Source organism: Monopterus albus, unplaced genomic scaffold (genome assembly GCF_001952655.1).
Source record: "Monopterus albus unplaced genomic scaffold, M_albus_1.0 scaffold126.1, whole genome shotgun sequence".
Lineage (NCBI taxonomy): Eukaryota > Metazoa > Chordata > Actinopteri > Synbranchiformes > Synbranchidae > Monopterus > Monopterus albus.
Genome location: NW_018128006.1, coordinates 2,805,898 through 2,821,955, shown reverse-complemented (window position 1 = coordinate 2,821,955; position 16,058 = coordinate 2,805,898). Strand labels below are relative to the sequence as shown.

The following is a 16,058-nucleotide window of genomic DNA, read 5'->3' as shown; positions in this document are numbered from 1 at the left end:
AAGAGCCTTGGTGAGAGAGGTACAGAAGAACCCAAAGATGACTGTGGCTGAGCTCCAGAGATGCAGTCGGGAGATGGGAGAAAGTTGTAGAAAGTCAACCATCACTGCAGCCCTCCACCAGTCGGGGCTTTATGGCAGAGTGGCCCGATGGAAGCCTCTCCTCAGTGCAAGACACATGAAAGCCCGCATGGAGATTTTGTATTTCTATAAGTGGGGTCAAATTATGGAATGATTTAAGTGTGGACATGAAAAACAGTACTAGAACTGAGGAGTTTAAATATAAATATAAATGTATGTGTCATTCAAGATATATGCAAGAGTTACAGATTTAATCAAAAATCATGAAGGAATCACTCTGTTTTAAGTTTTCTGTGTATCACTTGTTAGTGAAGAAGAGAATCAACTATGTAGAGATATTGCTTGCAGCCAATGCATGAAATTTTTTGTATAAGATGATGTTCTGGGGTAGGACTGGATAAGTCTGACTTCTTCCTACTCCATTCAAACATGTGCGGGTATAAGCAAACTGATTCTTGATTAGCAGTGGTTGGATTGTGTAATTATAATTATGTGTGTGTTGATGTCATTGTTCTGCATGTTTGAAAGAATAAATCAAATCAAATCAACTCTTTGTTGGCATTAATGGACGAAACGTGGCAATATCAATAGGACATGCACAGAGAAACCAGTGCATGAGTTTTGTGCTAAGTCTGGTGTTTATTGTTGTGCATGCTGTTTGTTCTCCAATCTGCAGGGCTCTGGGTGAACCTGTCTCTGTTCCCAGTCATGGCTGGCCTGGCCCTCTGCACAGCCACTGAGATGAGTTTCAACATGCTCGGCTTCTCCGCTGCTCTCTCCACCAACATCATGGACTGGTACTGCAGCACTCGGCAGAGCTTTTCATTCCACATCAGTGTGATGCTTTATTTAACCATTTGTTTCTGATCTCAGCTTGCAGAACGTATTCTCCAAAAAACTGCTAAGTGGAGACACGTACAGGTTCAGGTAAAAGACTGATTCTTCCTGTTTATAACCATAAAATGAAACATATCTGTGCTATAAAAATTCTCATTTAACTGAGTCATTTCAGCCCTCCAGAGCTGCAGTTCTACACCAGTGCAGCAGCAGTCATGATGCTTATTCCTGCTTGGACGTTCCTTCTGGTATGTTAAGACAGTTCTTTGCTGCAGTTATTGTTGTATTAAATTACTGTTACAACTAGGACAGTATATTTACAGCATGTAATATACCTAAAATCTGTAGTTATGTGTGGAGTAAATGTTCTTACATAGAAAAGCAGAATGACAATTGACAATGAATTGAATGTTAGACCATAGGGTAGCAAAAACCAGGCAGGAATCTGTGAACACATTTGTTTATAGTTTATTAATATATAATTAAGGACTAAAGGTCAAGGTTGATGCTCCAGTCTTGAGGCTGATGGTTATTGCACTCCATCTCTAGGATATTCCAGTGATTGGGAAGAGCAGACGGAGCTTCACTTTCAATCCAGACATTATCCTATTGCTGCTTTTCGACGGTGGCCTCTTCCACTTGCAGAGTGTCACTGCCTATGCACTCATGGGACGGATATCCCCTGTTACCTTCAGGTAGGGGACAGGCACAGAACCCATCTTCATCTGCATTGAAAGTGATAATGAATTGCCACCCAACATTATTACCACTCTTTTTGATTTTATTTTTTCAAGCATGTAAAGATAGTCGATATGTCAACACACATAATTTCACACATATCCACAAATGCTAATCCCTTATCAATTTGCTTATACCTAGTACATGCTTGAACGGAGTAGGAAGAAGTTAGACTTATCCAGTCCTACCCCATGACATCATCTTACCATCATTGGTTTGCAAGCAGTATATCTACATAAATAATTCTCTTCTACACCACACAAGTAATATACTAAAAAATTATTACAGATTGTTAACATTCTTACATAATTACATTCTTAGATAATTGTCTTCTACACCACACAAGTAATATACTAAAGAATTATTACATAGTGTTAACATTCTTACCCCACACCCACAATGTTCCATCTAATTAATCATTAAGCCTGTTCTTGCATATATCTTGATTGACACATACCTTTATATTTATGTTTGAACTCATCAATTCTATTACTATTTTTTATGTCCACACTTACATTATTCCATAGTTTTACACCACTTATGGAAATACAGAATCTTTTTTTGGTTGTACGTATAGCATGAATTTTATAATTTAACTGACCCCTTAAATTGTATCCCCCTTCCCTTTCATTAAATAGTTTTTGAATTCCACCAGGTAATAAATTGTTCCTGGCTTTATACATAAACACAGTAGTCTTATATCCCACTAAATCAAAACATTTTAACAATTTAGACTGTATGAAAGCTACATTGGTGTGATCCCTATACCCCATCTTATGCACAATTCTTATTGCTCTTTTTTGTAATATATACAATGGTTGAAGTGAGCTTTTGTATGTGTTTCCCCAGTTTTCAACGCCATACTCTAAGTATGGTAAAACCAATGAAGAATGCAAAATGCGTAGTGCTTTCCCGTCCAACATATATCTAACCCTTGCCAATATCGATATATTTTTTGCTATTTTGTGCTGAACATATCTGATGTGAGATTTCCAGGAGAATTTGTCATGAACTATGACACCTAGAAATTTAATTTCATATACTCGTTCTATATTAGCTCCCCCAATTTTCAATTTAAGTTCATTATCTAGTCTACAATTCCCAAATACCATAAATTTAGTTTTATTTAAATTCAAAGATAGTACACACCATTTCTTTATCTTCTCAAGTTCCTGTGAAACCCGTCCAGAGAGTTGCTGTAGGTTTTCACCCGATGCCCATATGATAGTGTCATCAGCAAACAAAACCACTTTCACTAAATCAGAAACCTTACATATATCATTAATGTATAATATAAATAATTTAGGTCCCAAAACAGAACCCTGAGGCACTCCACATACAATATCCAGCTCACTCGATTGGTATTCACCCAACTTCACAAATTGACGCCTCTGTGTCAAATAACTTTTAATCCATTTCAGAACCATTCCTCTGATCCCATATTTTTCTAACTTGTCCATTAATAATTCATGATTGATTGTGTCAAATGCTTTTTTTAGGTCAATAAATATCCCCATCGTGTATTTCTTCTCATCCATAGCACTTGTAATGTCCTCCATCAGGTCGGTAATGGCCAAAGATGTTGACCGGTTCGACCTAAAACCATACTGGCAATCAGAGAGGATTTTATGTCTATCAATAAATGTGTCTAATCTGTTATTAAAGAGTTTTTCCAGAATTTTTGAAAATTGTGACAACACTTGCTGCTGAGATGCGCTGCGGGTTTTGGTTTTCTGATTTAGTCAGTGTTTAAAATAAATGTTCCCACTGCTGGCCACTTCATTAAGTACATTATGCTGATATGATTTGTTTTTATCTCCAGTACAAAGTTCTTGGGAAGGTTTATCAGTATCTTGTAAATGCTTAGTAGATAACATGCTGTGCCCACAGCTGCAAATGCTCAGGTTCACCTTATCTTAGAGGGAACTGCACCTGTTTTATAGCTCAGTAGCCCCTTTTACACAGAGACTGTGGAAAACTGCCACCCCTGTGTTCCTTTTACACAGCTGCCGAAATCCCGGTACTAGAGCTTTGGTGACGTTCATGTAATTAGCGACCAATTTGAAAACAAAACAAACAGGCAGTTATACGAATTTGTTTGATATGTTTATAAACATAAATTGGTAATTACAGTAGCCTGCTTATATGTGCATCCAGTTTCATGTCAGAAATGTGGCTGTGTTTGTGCTTTAGAATGTAACCACAGTGAAACAGTCACAAAGTAAAGTTTTAATTCTCTGATACTTCTCTAATGCTTCTTGTCTGCATCCTCCTCCTTCCCCAAATTGTGGGAGCTATAATTACAAAGCTTACAGGATGATTGTGCCCCACATCACATAACAGGAGTTACATTAATAAAATATTTTTCATGTATCACTATAAATATTTTTTGGACAATACTAAGTCTTAGATGGGGGGTGTTGTGGGGTGCAGTTGTCTTAATTTTGTATCAGAGTTTGAACCCCCTTCTTCTAATGCATAGTCAGAACTTCTTGACTTTAGCTGCATGCTTTATACATAACTGGTGGTTTGGAGGAGCTGGGAAACATTGTTAGTTGACTTCAGAAGGACCCATGTGGACTATATTGGTGTGTGGAGGAAGTTAATTACCCAGTTTAAAAAGAGAGTGAGCTAGGCATTGAACCCATGTTTGTTGTGACTGATAATTATCTCAGTATCTCTCACCATGAATTGGTTGGTCACAGTGGTAGTTAACAACTCCAATGTCTTCCTCAGTGTCGCCAGTACTGTCAAGCACGCCCTTTTGGTGTGGCTGAGCATCATCATATTCAGTAACCAGATCACCATCCTCAGCGCCACCGGAACCGTCTTTGTGTTCATCGGAGTCTTCTTGTACAACAAGGCTAGGCAGTTCCAAAGGGAATCCTTGCATGCCATGGCTACTGAGCAGAACTACACACCACTGCTGCAGGACCAGAACCATGCTGCTCCATCTCACTGAGGACTGGGCCCCCAAATCATGCTACTTGAAATGGGATTAGGGGTTTATTAACAAAATTGTTCGCTTACCTGTGGTTGTTCAGACGGAATAACTGGATATTTGTTTGTTTTCCACCATGTACACATTCTAGATGAGAGGATACACTCATGTTTTGTTTTTTTTCAGGTTCAGTTCAGTTGATTCTTGCAACTTAAAGGATAAGGTCAGTCATTTTCTATATTAGCAGTATTTTCAGTGTGTCAGTTCTGGATCAGCTTCTTTGTCTGTACCACAGACCTCTGTTGTTGTTCAGAAATGATTAACAACACATCAGTGAAACACATTGCTGCACTGGGTGATGTATTTCTTCATTAACAAACCCCCATCCAAGTGTGAGGAGCTCGCAGACTGTAAACAAAGCATAGAGCTCACACAAGATCTTACACGTGCACAGTTGACTCTGGCTTGTGCTAATTTCGGGAAATTATGGCCACTCAGACATTTTGGGGCAACTGTTGAGTCTGGGGTTTCTTAATGGGAAAAAGTTTCCCTGACGTGTTTTTAATCTTTGAACGACAACGAAGATCTATTGCACAGACAAACAAGCTAATCTAGGACTGACAGCTGACGGACATTAATCATGAGTAGAGACAATTCACTGTCTCTGTATGGAGATTGCTGAAAATACTGTTGATATAGAAAATGACTGGCCTTATCCTATATAATAAACTTTGGTGACCAGCTTGGTCACTAGTCCTGTGGAACACTGTACCCTGTATTTCTTTGTCTCTAACCTGATGAGGACCTACTTACCTTTCATTTCATCCTTGATCCTTTTTCTTTTCTAGTATTGGTCAGTTAAAAGAAAGCTCAGGTTGTCCTTCAGCTTTCTGAGGGAAGTTACTTCTGTAAGCTTTGTGTCTTACATTCCAGAGTGTGCTGGTCTGTCTCATCTGTGGAACAGCAGCTGCTGAATGTATGTTGTAGATATCTGTGCAGCATTGGCGCTATATGATTTTAGCTTTGTGAACCTACACTGTATCATAAAATGTAAACTTTCTCTTGATTCCACTTAATACAAAATGTGAAATGGGCAAAGGTGCCTGACGTAAGAGGCTTGTCCATCCATAGATAGACTGACCTTTTGATACATTTGTAAACAATGTGTGGAACATTTGAAAGGCATGTACTGCATTCTAGGAATGCTCATTGTCTCTCATGAACTGTGGGTGTGGATGGAGTTATCTGTGTTGTTTTGCTTTGTAAAGTGACTCACCCTTGGTGCATGCTGGCACAGGGCTTAGACAATGAATGGATGAACAGGCTGCTGTTTATTACATCATCTTAAAGAAAAAAAAGGCTTATTACAATTTTGTTTTTAGAGCTCAAAAACTGTTTGATTATGTCTACCAATCACATAATGAGAGAGGTTTTAACAAACCCCAAGTTAGTATATAATAATGATGGTTAATTACCCAATAATTAACCAGTTAATACACAACTGTCTGTGGCAAACACAGATTACAAACCCACTTCCTGGTCCAACTTTGACCCACTGTACTTCATATAAGAGTTTGTACTTGCTTGTACAATTACAGATTATTATAACAAATGCGCTCATTTGTTTTACCACCAAATAAAGTGGTAAATCTGGTTTGTTTACAAGTTGTCTGACTGCCTTGTATCTATTTTTAACAATGGTCATGTTCTAAGATCTCAGGTGATTACTACAGAACCAAGGGCACAAAAAAGTCAAACTTACTGTAAGTTCAATAAACCGGTTTTTATTTAAACAGAAAACAATCTTTGTGGCACATTTTTAAAATAGTATAAAACCCCCAAACCTCCCATCAATATTTATTTGTAGGATTTAGTGACAAATATGACGCTGGTGAAAGTGTCATCTCTGTGAGCCATCTTGTGGCTGCTTTAGAACAACCAACATACGTCAGCTCTTGAATAAATTCAACATAAGAGCTGTGATGGCAACTTTTGAGAGGTCAGTGAAACAAGGTGTCTGATAGTATAGATGTGTTAATCACCTTCAGCTACCTGGTTTCGTAAGCACTGCAGTAATGCTTTTTGTGCATTTTGTACCCACCTTGTCTTATACAGTCCTTGACTTGGACATACAGTATATTCTTTAATTTACCTTGGAAATGAGTTCATTCTACACTGCTATTTCTTATTGCTTCAGAGTTTGTTTAATGGTAAAGTGCTTATAAAAACCAGATGTGGGCTATGGTTTAAAATAAATACATTGCAAATATACACTCACCAGCCACTTTATTAGGTACGTCTGTACTATTGTTTGCACTTCAATGCACCACCTCTGCCTTAACATCTGTGTTTATGAAGCTCAAAAAGTTAGTTTTTGGTGAAATTGTCATAAACTGATCAATTAAATGATATGTTTATTATTGAGGTCATAGTTAAAGGTGGTATTGTAGTGGACTACATTATATTCAGAGGTGTTCCTAATATTCTGACCTGCTCATGTATGTAATTGGGGAGGACGAAATATAGAGACACTAATCTTCCATATAAAAAGTCTTTAAAGTGCTGCTTCAAGACCCACGTTCAAACACGAGTTTATCTGTGTATTTGTAGCATCAAAAGTGGAAGTGTTGAGGTGAGAGAGTGGTGGTTATGGGCTGTATGTTTGGGAATGAGCAAATCAGAGAGGTAAAAATATCCAGCGGTATACAGTAACTTGAGGGTGTTTGAATGACAAACATTTGAGTGGTCAGCCAGTATTGACAGTGATTTCATGTTGCAATGCTGATTTACAGTAGCAACTAATGACACACACACTAGTATCTTATATGTAACCAGTCTGTGGAAAAACCATACGCTATCATATATACTGTATTATCTATGCTATGTTTGACCTTTTTGTTGAGCTTGAAGGTTCAGTCTTGACTTTGGAAATTCTAATAAATGATCTTGGTAAAGAATAGTTTTCTGTCTTGTTTTTGCTGTTTTAAATTGCTGACTTTGTCTGCTCTTTGGTTAAAGCCACCAAACCTCAATCGCCCCTGGTGGCTGATTGCTATGTATATGTCATAAATCTCGCCTCTTTGTGGCAGAGGCGGAGCCAGGGGGCCATGGCCGCCCTTGGCCAAAGTCTGGCCAGCCCTATTAAAAAAGTAATGCAATAAGTTATATTGTTTGTATTGTTTATTTATTAGAAAAATCATTTAGTGTTTATGTTCAGGTGATAAGAATACAATGCCTTTAAATAAAAATAAACCTCTAATAAAAAACATAAGAACATGGTCTATTTTAAATACAAGGTTATAATGGTAACACATCTTGTCAAGTAAAATGGATATTTCTCAGTAAACGTGAGCAGCTTTGTTCTGATATTTTCCATCAAAGTTGTCAAAGCTTACATTTAAAAAAAAACTTTTTCAATACTGTCAGTTAAGCTCCTAAAAGTTAAACTTGTTTCACCTGTTAAACCTGGGAATGTCTGAGCTTCAGTAATGTACAGTATATTAAAATCACGTTATTTTTCTAAAATGTTACTGCACTAAAAAGAGAATAGAAACGTACCACAAAGTACAGCAGGAACTGTCTCTCTGTCTTCATCTCTGTTCATCACTCCTGATTCTGTCCCTCTTTCTGATCTAGTTTCATCCTCATCGTCATCCCTCAACAATCATTTCTTCTTCTCCAATTTCCTCATCCCCTCCTTTCCCTCAACAATCATTTCTTCTTCTCCAGTTTCCTCATCCCCTCCTGTGGCTTTGTCCTTCTCTGTCTCTCCTACCTACTCTCTTTTCCATTTCTCTCTGTATCTTCCTCCTGCCCAGTCTTCTGCATTTCCTCACTGAAAAGCTGGAAATACCACTTTTGAAATTCCTTTTGTTGTGATTTGCAATGCAGACCAGTCCAACTAGTGACCTACAGCAGTCGAGATATGAAAGGACCTTGTGGTCAAATACTGGATCCAAACTTTTGATTGGTAGTGTAGATAGTTGTAATAACCACCCCTTTACTAGTCCCGCAATGGGGATATTTACACACACAAGACAACACTGCCCTGGCAGCTACTTGGAGTTCAGTGTCTTATGCTTTGACACGGAGGAGGGGGAATGGGAATCAAACCACCAACCTTCCCCCTGGAAAGTTACCACGTTACCTCCTGAGCCACTGCATTCAATAGCAGCTGCCTCCATATCAACAGCAGCACCAACTACATCCTCCAAAATTTTCATTCGGTTGAACCAATCAAAACATCTGACAAACTGAATATTATCACCTTCACAAAATAAGATTTACTGCAGAAACTGCCAGCTAAGTGTTGTACTTGCTAATCAGTCCTCACAGTGTCTGAAAGTGCCCTTGTAAGGCTACAGTCCCCACAACTCACTCCCTACATGTTATAAATTCAAACACTAAATATAAACTATGGTATTTACTAAAAATTAAGCTCAGGAAATGGACTTCCAAATCACACCTTGTGATGAAAGAGAGAGTGACTTCTCCCCATGGTCCCTTGTGTATCCGCCGCTGGTCAAGAGTGATGTCACCTCAATGGTGGACAGAAAATCTTCATCAGACTCTCATAACTGAAGAAGGTGACGGCATTGACAGGGAATCCCCTCACGCTGTCTAGCCGGAGGCTTAAAGACCCTCATTCCCTCTTCTCTGACGCTCACTGTTATGCAGTGCAGGACGCCCCTGTACTCCCGGCCACCGGCCCCTGACATCTGGAGCCGAGCTTTCACCACGTCCATGGGCGTGGCACAGGCCCAGGTTACCACACCCGCCACGCCACCTGCCATCAATATTGCAAATGTACCTGAGGACAGAAAAGCAATGAATGTAAATCTATGAAGTCATGTTTGTATGATTGTAGATTAAATGAAACCAGGACATTCAGAAGTCCATTTCTGTCAGGACAAGAAAAGTGATCAAATAATAGGAATGACAAAAAAATCCTCAAAATTCAAAATTAAGACTTTAAAATTATAAGATTTACAAATTTAAAACTACAGTAAGTTTATTTATATACTGTAGCACATTTTCAACAGGCAACACACTCGCTAGCTGGGGCAAACTGTAGATTCTCACTGATCCCAATATACTTGTACCCCTTTACTTCAGTCTTCCCAAGACTTCTGAGTAGTTTATACCCGAGGCGGACATAACATAACTAGGTCTGTACCCCACTAAGAATTTTGTTCGTCGATTGTCACTCGACTGTTCAGTGTGACTATCTGACTATTCATTATATATATATAAAACCCAGACTGTCAGAAAATCACCTGGCATGAATTTAAATGCAAAGGAGTGACAGGAACATATTTCTGAGCATTTAAGAATAAATTAAGATAGTTTCATATGATGCAAAAGTTAAATTGAAATCTATTTAAATTGAGGATATATATAATGTGGAGCTGCCATAGGGGATTTGTTAGAATAAGGAGAAAGGCAGAACACTTGTTTGTAGAAACAATGCTTTTATTGGCATTTTCTTTCTAGTTTTATAGCCTGGTTTACCAACTGCTGCAGAGTCATGCTCTCTGTAACTTACCTGGCTGTTTGCCACTCTCAGTCAGGGCATTTCGAATGACCTCATAAGGCAAAAAGTAGAGTCCAAAACAGGGTACGTCCCTCATGGCGAGAGCCAGTCCTCCTCTGAACAGACCCCTGGGTCCCTCCTCCTTCAGGATGACAGCAACACAGTGAATGGGTCCATGGTATCGGTCAGAAGTTGTTTGACCTTGCAGACGCACCTTCACCAGGTCAATGGGTGCAGAAACAAACACCTGAAAGCAGATCAAACTGTTTCATTTTTAAGGTTTTATGACATACAGCTTTCAAAAGCATATCACCAGAAAGTACAAGTCTAGTATTATTTGGGGTTTGATTTACTGTCAAAACTGTTAACAGCATACCATTTAAGCACACTGTTGCACCGAATTTCCTTTTTGGATGCTTTGAAGATAGAGGAGCTTGTTGTGAGTGTCCTCTTAAATTACAAGCTCTGTTTAGATGCCACATCAGCCAACTTTCATAATCTTCAAAAGAAGCTAGAAACAACACTGGCCTGTTTGGTTGGTATAACTGGCGTAGCCTAGGATTACACTATCGAAAGATAAACATCAGGTTTCACCCACATACAGAGGAGTGTCTGTAACACATATCAAATGATATTATAGTTGTTTCTTTTTAGAACTGTGAAAAAAAAAAAGAAAACCATAAAAGCTAGTATTGAATTCAGTCCCTACCTTTGTACACTTAACAATAAACAGTGTCTGGGGGGCCCTTGCATGCTGTTTGTACTGACATTGATACAAAGTGTCTCAAATAGCTGCAAAGTCTTCATGTCAAATGAGGAACTGACTCTTCGAACTGAGAAACATCAAAAAATAAATAAAATGAGCCTGTTTGCAGCATCTGTGTTCAGTTAAATGATTTACTTTACATTTTCAAAACTTAAATTGAGTTCTTCTAATTCACTATCATTAGTTTACTTACTTTTTAAAGTTAATTTGTGACATTTTACAGTGTACTGATACTCGCATCTTTAAATTAGTACAAGTTACTCAAATAATGCATGTTCACTCTAAACACAGTCATTTCACATAGCTTCACGCAGTTTAGTTCACTTAATTTTCCCAAGGTAATCAGCTTCCTTTTAATTAAAGAAAACTTATTAGAATTTACAGTGTATTTGTACCTTCTGCTTTCTGTTTTTATGAGAAATTAATAATTGTAGAGTAGACCTGTAGCACTGTCCATATACTGCAGTATGGATCTCAGTCATGAAATATATCTTATATATATATACATATCATCCTAACATCAGAAGAAGTGGAGCCTAAGTGGAAACTCATGGTTTGGAACTTCTTGGAAGCATCCTGGTAGTCAAAAAATAAAATATTTTGCATACTGATTGTCATGAAAGTGAGTGATTTTGGTGAAAGCCTGACACTTCCATCTACAGAAAACAATCTTTGTGGCACATTTTTAAAATAGTATAAAACCCCCAAACCTCCCATCAATATTTATTTGTAGGATTTAGTGACAAATATGACGCTGGTGAAAGTGTCATCTCTGTGAGCCATCTTGTGGCTGCTTTAGAACAACCAACATACGTCAGCTCTTGAATAAATTCAACATAAGAGCTGTGATGGCAACTTTTGAGAGGTCAGTGAAACAAGGTGTCTGATAGTATAGATGTGTTAATCTGCTATTGTTTCAGACTTAATTTCCACTAGAACATAAGAACTTTACATGACTGACTGTTACACTTCCGATTCTCACAAACCCTTGGCCTCTCCTGTGTTGGAGCCTGGTCAAACTTCATATTTTTGTCCCCAATCTGTCCAAGCCTTCTATTCAGTGAGATGTAATGAACATTACAACTTCTAGGCATCAGTAACACTTACATAGGGTGGGGGGAGCACTGGCTATATGAAACTAGAAACGATGTTAAGGTTACCTCTGTGGAAGGAGAGTTTTCTTCTGTGGAAAGACAGTTTTCACAACCTTACAATAGTAAGTTTAATAGTAAGCATTTGTGGAGCCCAGACAGTCAGCATGCCACTTTGGAGCATGCTGCAAGTGCTTTAAAAGAAATCAACAAATTAGGTGTTCTTACCTGTGCCAGGCCTGCAAAGCATCCAGCAGTGTAGAACTGTGCAGCAGAGGCTGGTTTCCCACAATGGGATTGAGTGAGGTAATCTAAGGCATTATTGTATGAGCCAAAGCTAACAGAGGTGGTGATGCCAGTGGTTAGCACTGGAAACAACATGCCCTTGAAGAATCCATGGAGCTGGTGTAATAAAGGTTGTGAGAAACAGATCAATTAAGCATACATTAATATTGCCTCCCATCTATTTTCTGGCTGATGCTGGGGCTACTGGGACTTCAGGACACCTACCCCTTCATGAGAGTATGTTTTAGCCACACAGTGAAATATTCCTTTGTACACAGACTGGGCCTGCAGACGCACCTACAAATAAAACAGGAGGTGTCAGAACAGGTTAGTTTAATACTTTTATTAGTGTTTATAGCTTTCAGTGTGTCATGCAACCTTCACAGTGTCTAACGGATGTCCGACTACCATTCCCACCGCACCTATAATATAATAACCAACAAGGAAATGTTATTTCTCCACATGTATGCAAATACTATACTACAAATACCACTGTATTTAATCAACTTCTCGGTTCAGTCACAAGTATTTTTTCACCTGAAATGCTCCCAGCTATGAATTCCAAAAAGGGCATGATTTTTACAGTTTCACAACCTGCAAAAAAGACCAGTGTGATTCACTTGTTATAAAGATAATACCTAAGGATGCTGCTGTGACTATAGACTACCAGCCAAGGATATGACTAGTACTCACACAAGACGTAGCCTACATTAACATCAGATTACATGTGATGGCAAAATCTTGCTAAACTCGAATAAAAATGTAACACAAATGTAAACCTGTTCCACACAAATATTCCTATTATACTTTCACCGAATGAAGACGCAATCAAATTTGTTAAAAGTAAAAATACCGCAGTGTAAAAATACTTTGTTACAAGTCCTGCATTCAAAATGTTACTTAAATACAAAAGGATTAGTCTCAAAATCCAGATCTAAGGTAATTTAAAGCAAAAGTCGTTATGCAGAATGGCACATTAATGTGTATTATATTATTGGATTATTATTATTATTGATGCATTATTGTGTTCATCGCTTTAATGTTGCATCTGGTAAACTAAGTTGGTCTTCTGCTGGAGGGCCTCTTGTGCAGAGGATTTAACGTCATATGACGACGGGTGAGTATATTTATTAAACACTGGTGTGCAAAACCGTTACACGAATGCCTGTCTTTAGGTGTTTTATTTACATGATGCATGCAAGGAAAGTGTGTTAACTTAAACTAGTCGGCTTACCTTTTTCATAAAAGTCACCTCATTGTGTAAACCTTATGATTCACGGTACGAATCCTACACACATAGTCAAATCTTTATGGGTCGAACCGAGATTTAAAAGGCAACATTTCCCGTCTGACCTGGCTTCAAAATAAGAGGATATACATTACTGTGGCCTTTCAAGGCAACTTATCTAAACATACCCAGAGGATCTGCATGTGCGATCGCAAATGTCCGAAATAGACACGTCAACTTTGTTCGGAGTTTGTTCCAGGGTGTTATACCGAGTTCTGCCTGCCGAGAACAGCTTGGCCATACGGGAGCGCGCACAGCTCAAGCAACAACTATCAGACTCAGGTTTTATAAATGTACAGTGTGCAGCTCCACAATGAAATATGATTTTACTCAGAATATATTAAATCAAAAAGAAAAGGTATATAAAAATCAAACTCAATATGTGGCAATCAATGCTGATTTTGGGACTATTTTTGGGACTATAATGGAATAAATTCTATTACAGCCGCAAAAAAAAAAAAAAAAAAAAAGGCCAAGCAACGTTTCTAGATTTGAAAATGAAATAAATGAAATCCCTGATTATTAATATTCCTATTCAAAATGTTTGGCAAGAACAGTGGGATGGGTGTGAAACTGGTAGACATTTGTATAAGGTCCAAAAGTTGGTTGGATACCAATAGGCGTGGACTGGTACTAGAAAGGTTGTAATTTGTAAATGTAAGTGTAGTAACTTGCTTGAGAATAGGTCACACAAGTTTTAAATGATACCCTGCACAAAATAGGTAAACACCCTACAGGTCTTTGTCCACATTGTAGTCAGCTATATAAGGCACCCCTGTGCAATATCCTGCTGTCTAATCAGCATCTTGATATGCCACACCTGTGAGGTGGATGCATTATCTCGGCAAAGGAGAAATGCTCACCAACACAGATTTAGACAGATTTGTGTACAATATTTGAGAGAAATAGGCCTTTTGTGTACATAGAACAAGTCGTAGATTTTTGAGTTCAGCTCATGAAAAATGGGGGCAAACACAAAGTGTTGCGTTATTGTTGTTTTGTATATATATATATACACACACACACACACACACACACACCCACACACACACACACACACACACACACACCTTCGACTCTATTCGTTCCACACTCCCGCCCAGCAGGTGGCGGTAATGCGTCTTAGGTTGGCTTACGAACAACGAGAAGGAAGAAGAAGAAGACGACGAAGTAACGTCATCACTAATGGACGAAAAGCAGCTTGTAAACAACAAGTGACGTTAATGCGGTGCGCTAAGAAGGTTTGAATTGGTTAGCTGGTTAAAGACCGCGTTTTGGGACGTGACATGGATCAAATCTTCAGTTCATTTAAAAACCCGTCTCTGTAGTTTTTGTAATATCTTTATAAAAACTGGCATTTTAGTTCTTTTGCCATAGGTTGACATGGTTAAGGCTGGCAGCAACAAAAGAAGGATGTCGAAGTAAAAACAGCAATTAGATAAGGAACGCTTGACATACTACCGCTTTTTAAAGGTTAGCTGGACAGTTAACTTGGCCGGTTGTTTTATTTGACAATTTTCGGGAAGACAACCATGACAACTCTAACAAGACAGGACCTCAATTTTGGACGAGGTAACGTTAAGCCATCCAGACTAGCATGAAATGAAAATGATCTTGTAGCTACAAAACAAATGCCCAGCTAAAATCTAGGTATGTTAGCTAAATCTACAGTCAGGGAAAACATTTTTTGAACCCCAGCTGATTTTGTAAGTTTGCCCACTAACAAAGAAATGATCAGTCTACAATTTCAATGGTAGGTTTATGTGAACAGTGAGAGACACAACAATAACAAAAAAATCCAGAAAAATGCATTACAAAAAAAGTTATAAAGTAATTTGCATTTTCATGAATGAAATAAGTATTTGATCCCCTATCAGTCAGCAAGATCTCTGGCTCCCAGGTGTATTTTATACAGGTAACGAGCTGACACTGGGAGCCCTCTCAGCTCGCTACCTGTATAAAAGAGACCTGTCCACAGAAGCAATCAATCAATCCAGATTCCAAACTCTTCACCATGGCCAAGACCAAAGAGCTTTCCAAGGATGTCAGACAGGATTGTGGAGCTACACAAGGCTGGAATGGGCTACAAGACCATCGCCAAGCAGCTGGGTGAGAAGCTGACAACAGTTGGTGCGATTATTCAGAAATGGAAGAAACAAATTAACTGCCAGTCTAAATCGGTCTGGAGCTCCATGCAAGATCTCACCTCGTGGAGTTTCAATGATAATGAGAACGGTGAGGAATCAGCCTGGAACTACTCGGGAGGAACTTGTCAATGATCTCAAGGCAGCTGGGACAATAGTCACCAAAAAAACAGTTGGTAACACACTACGCCGTGAAGGACTGAAATCTTGCTGTGCCCGCAAGGTCCCCCTGTTCAAGAAAGCACATCTACAGGCCCATTTGAAGTTTGCCACTGAACATCTGACTGATTCAGAGGAAGACTGGGTGAAAGTGTTGTGGTCAGATGAGACCAAAATCGAGCTCTTTGGCATCAACTC

At 38.7% G+C, this 16,058-nt stretch overlaps 3 protein-coding genes across 4 annotated transcripts in view; 2 read left to right on the top strand and 1 right to left on the bottom strand.

Moving 5' to 3' along the window:
- Positions 1 to 5,221, top strand: part of LOC109967178 (solute carrier family 35 member E2) — an 11,929-nt gene extending 6,708 nt beyond the window's left edge. For both annotated transcript variants that reach the window (XM_020612575.1, XM_020612574.1), the window contains exons 5-9: positions 755 to 875; positions 952 to 1,005; positions 1,091 to 1,163; positions 1,465 to 1,610; positions 4,390 to 5,221. In XM_020612575.1, coding sequence (XP_020468231.1) covers positions 755 to 875; positions 952 to 1,005; positions 1,091 to 1,163; positions 1,465 to 1,610; positions 4,390 to 4,615 — 620 coding nt within the window. In that variant the 3' untranslated portion in view covers positions 4,616 to 5,221. The remainder of the gene's footprint in view (positions 1 to 754; positions 876 to 951; positions 1,006 to 1,090; positions 1,164 to 1,464; positions 1,611 to 4,389) is intronic.
- Positions 5,222 to 8,300: 3,079 nt separating this feature from the next.
- LOC109967177 (solute carrier family 25 member 45-like) lies at positions 8,301 to 13,806 on the bottom strand. The gene is given in 8 exon segments (XM_020612572.1): positions 8,301 to 9,228; positions 9,230 to 9,404; positions 10,140 to 10,374; positions 12,213 to 12,386; positions 12,495 to 12,566; positions 12,648 to 12,691; positions 12,807 to 12,863; positions 13,686 to 13,806. Coding segments are annotated over 7 exon segments (837 nt in total). The 5' UTR covers positions 12,844 to 12,863; positions 13,686 to 13,806; the 3' UTR covers positions 8,301 to 9,128.
- A 907-nt stretch (positions 13,807 to 14,713) lies between these two features.
- The window catches only part of mad2l2 (mitotic arrest deficient 2 like 2), a 4,584-nt gene continuing 3,239 nt past the window's right edge, over positions 14,714 to 16,058 (top strand). The window contains exon 1 of the mRNA XM_020612592.1: positions 14,714 to 15,129. Coding sequence (XP_020468248.1) covers positions 15,090 to 15,129 — 40 coding nt within the window. The 5' untranslated portion in view covers positions 14,714 to 15,089. The remainder of the gene's footprint in view (positions 15,130 to 16,058) is intronic.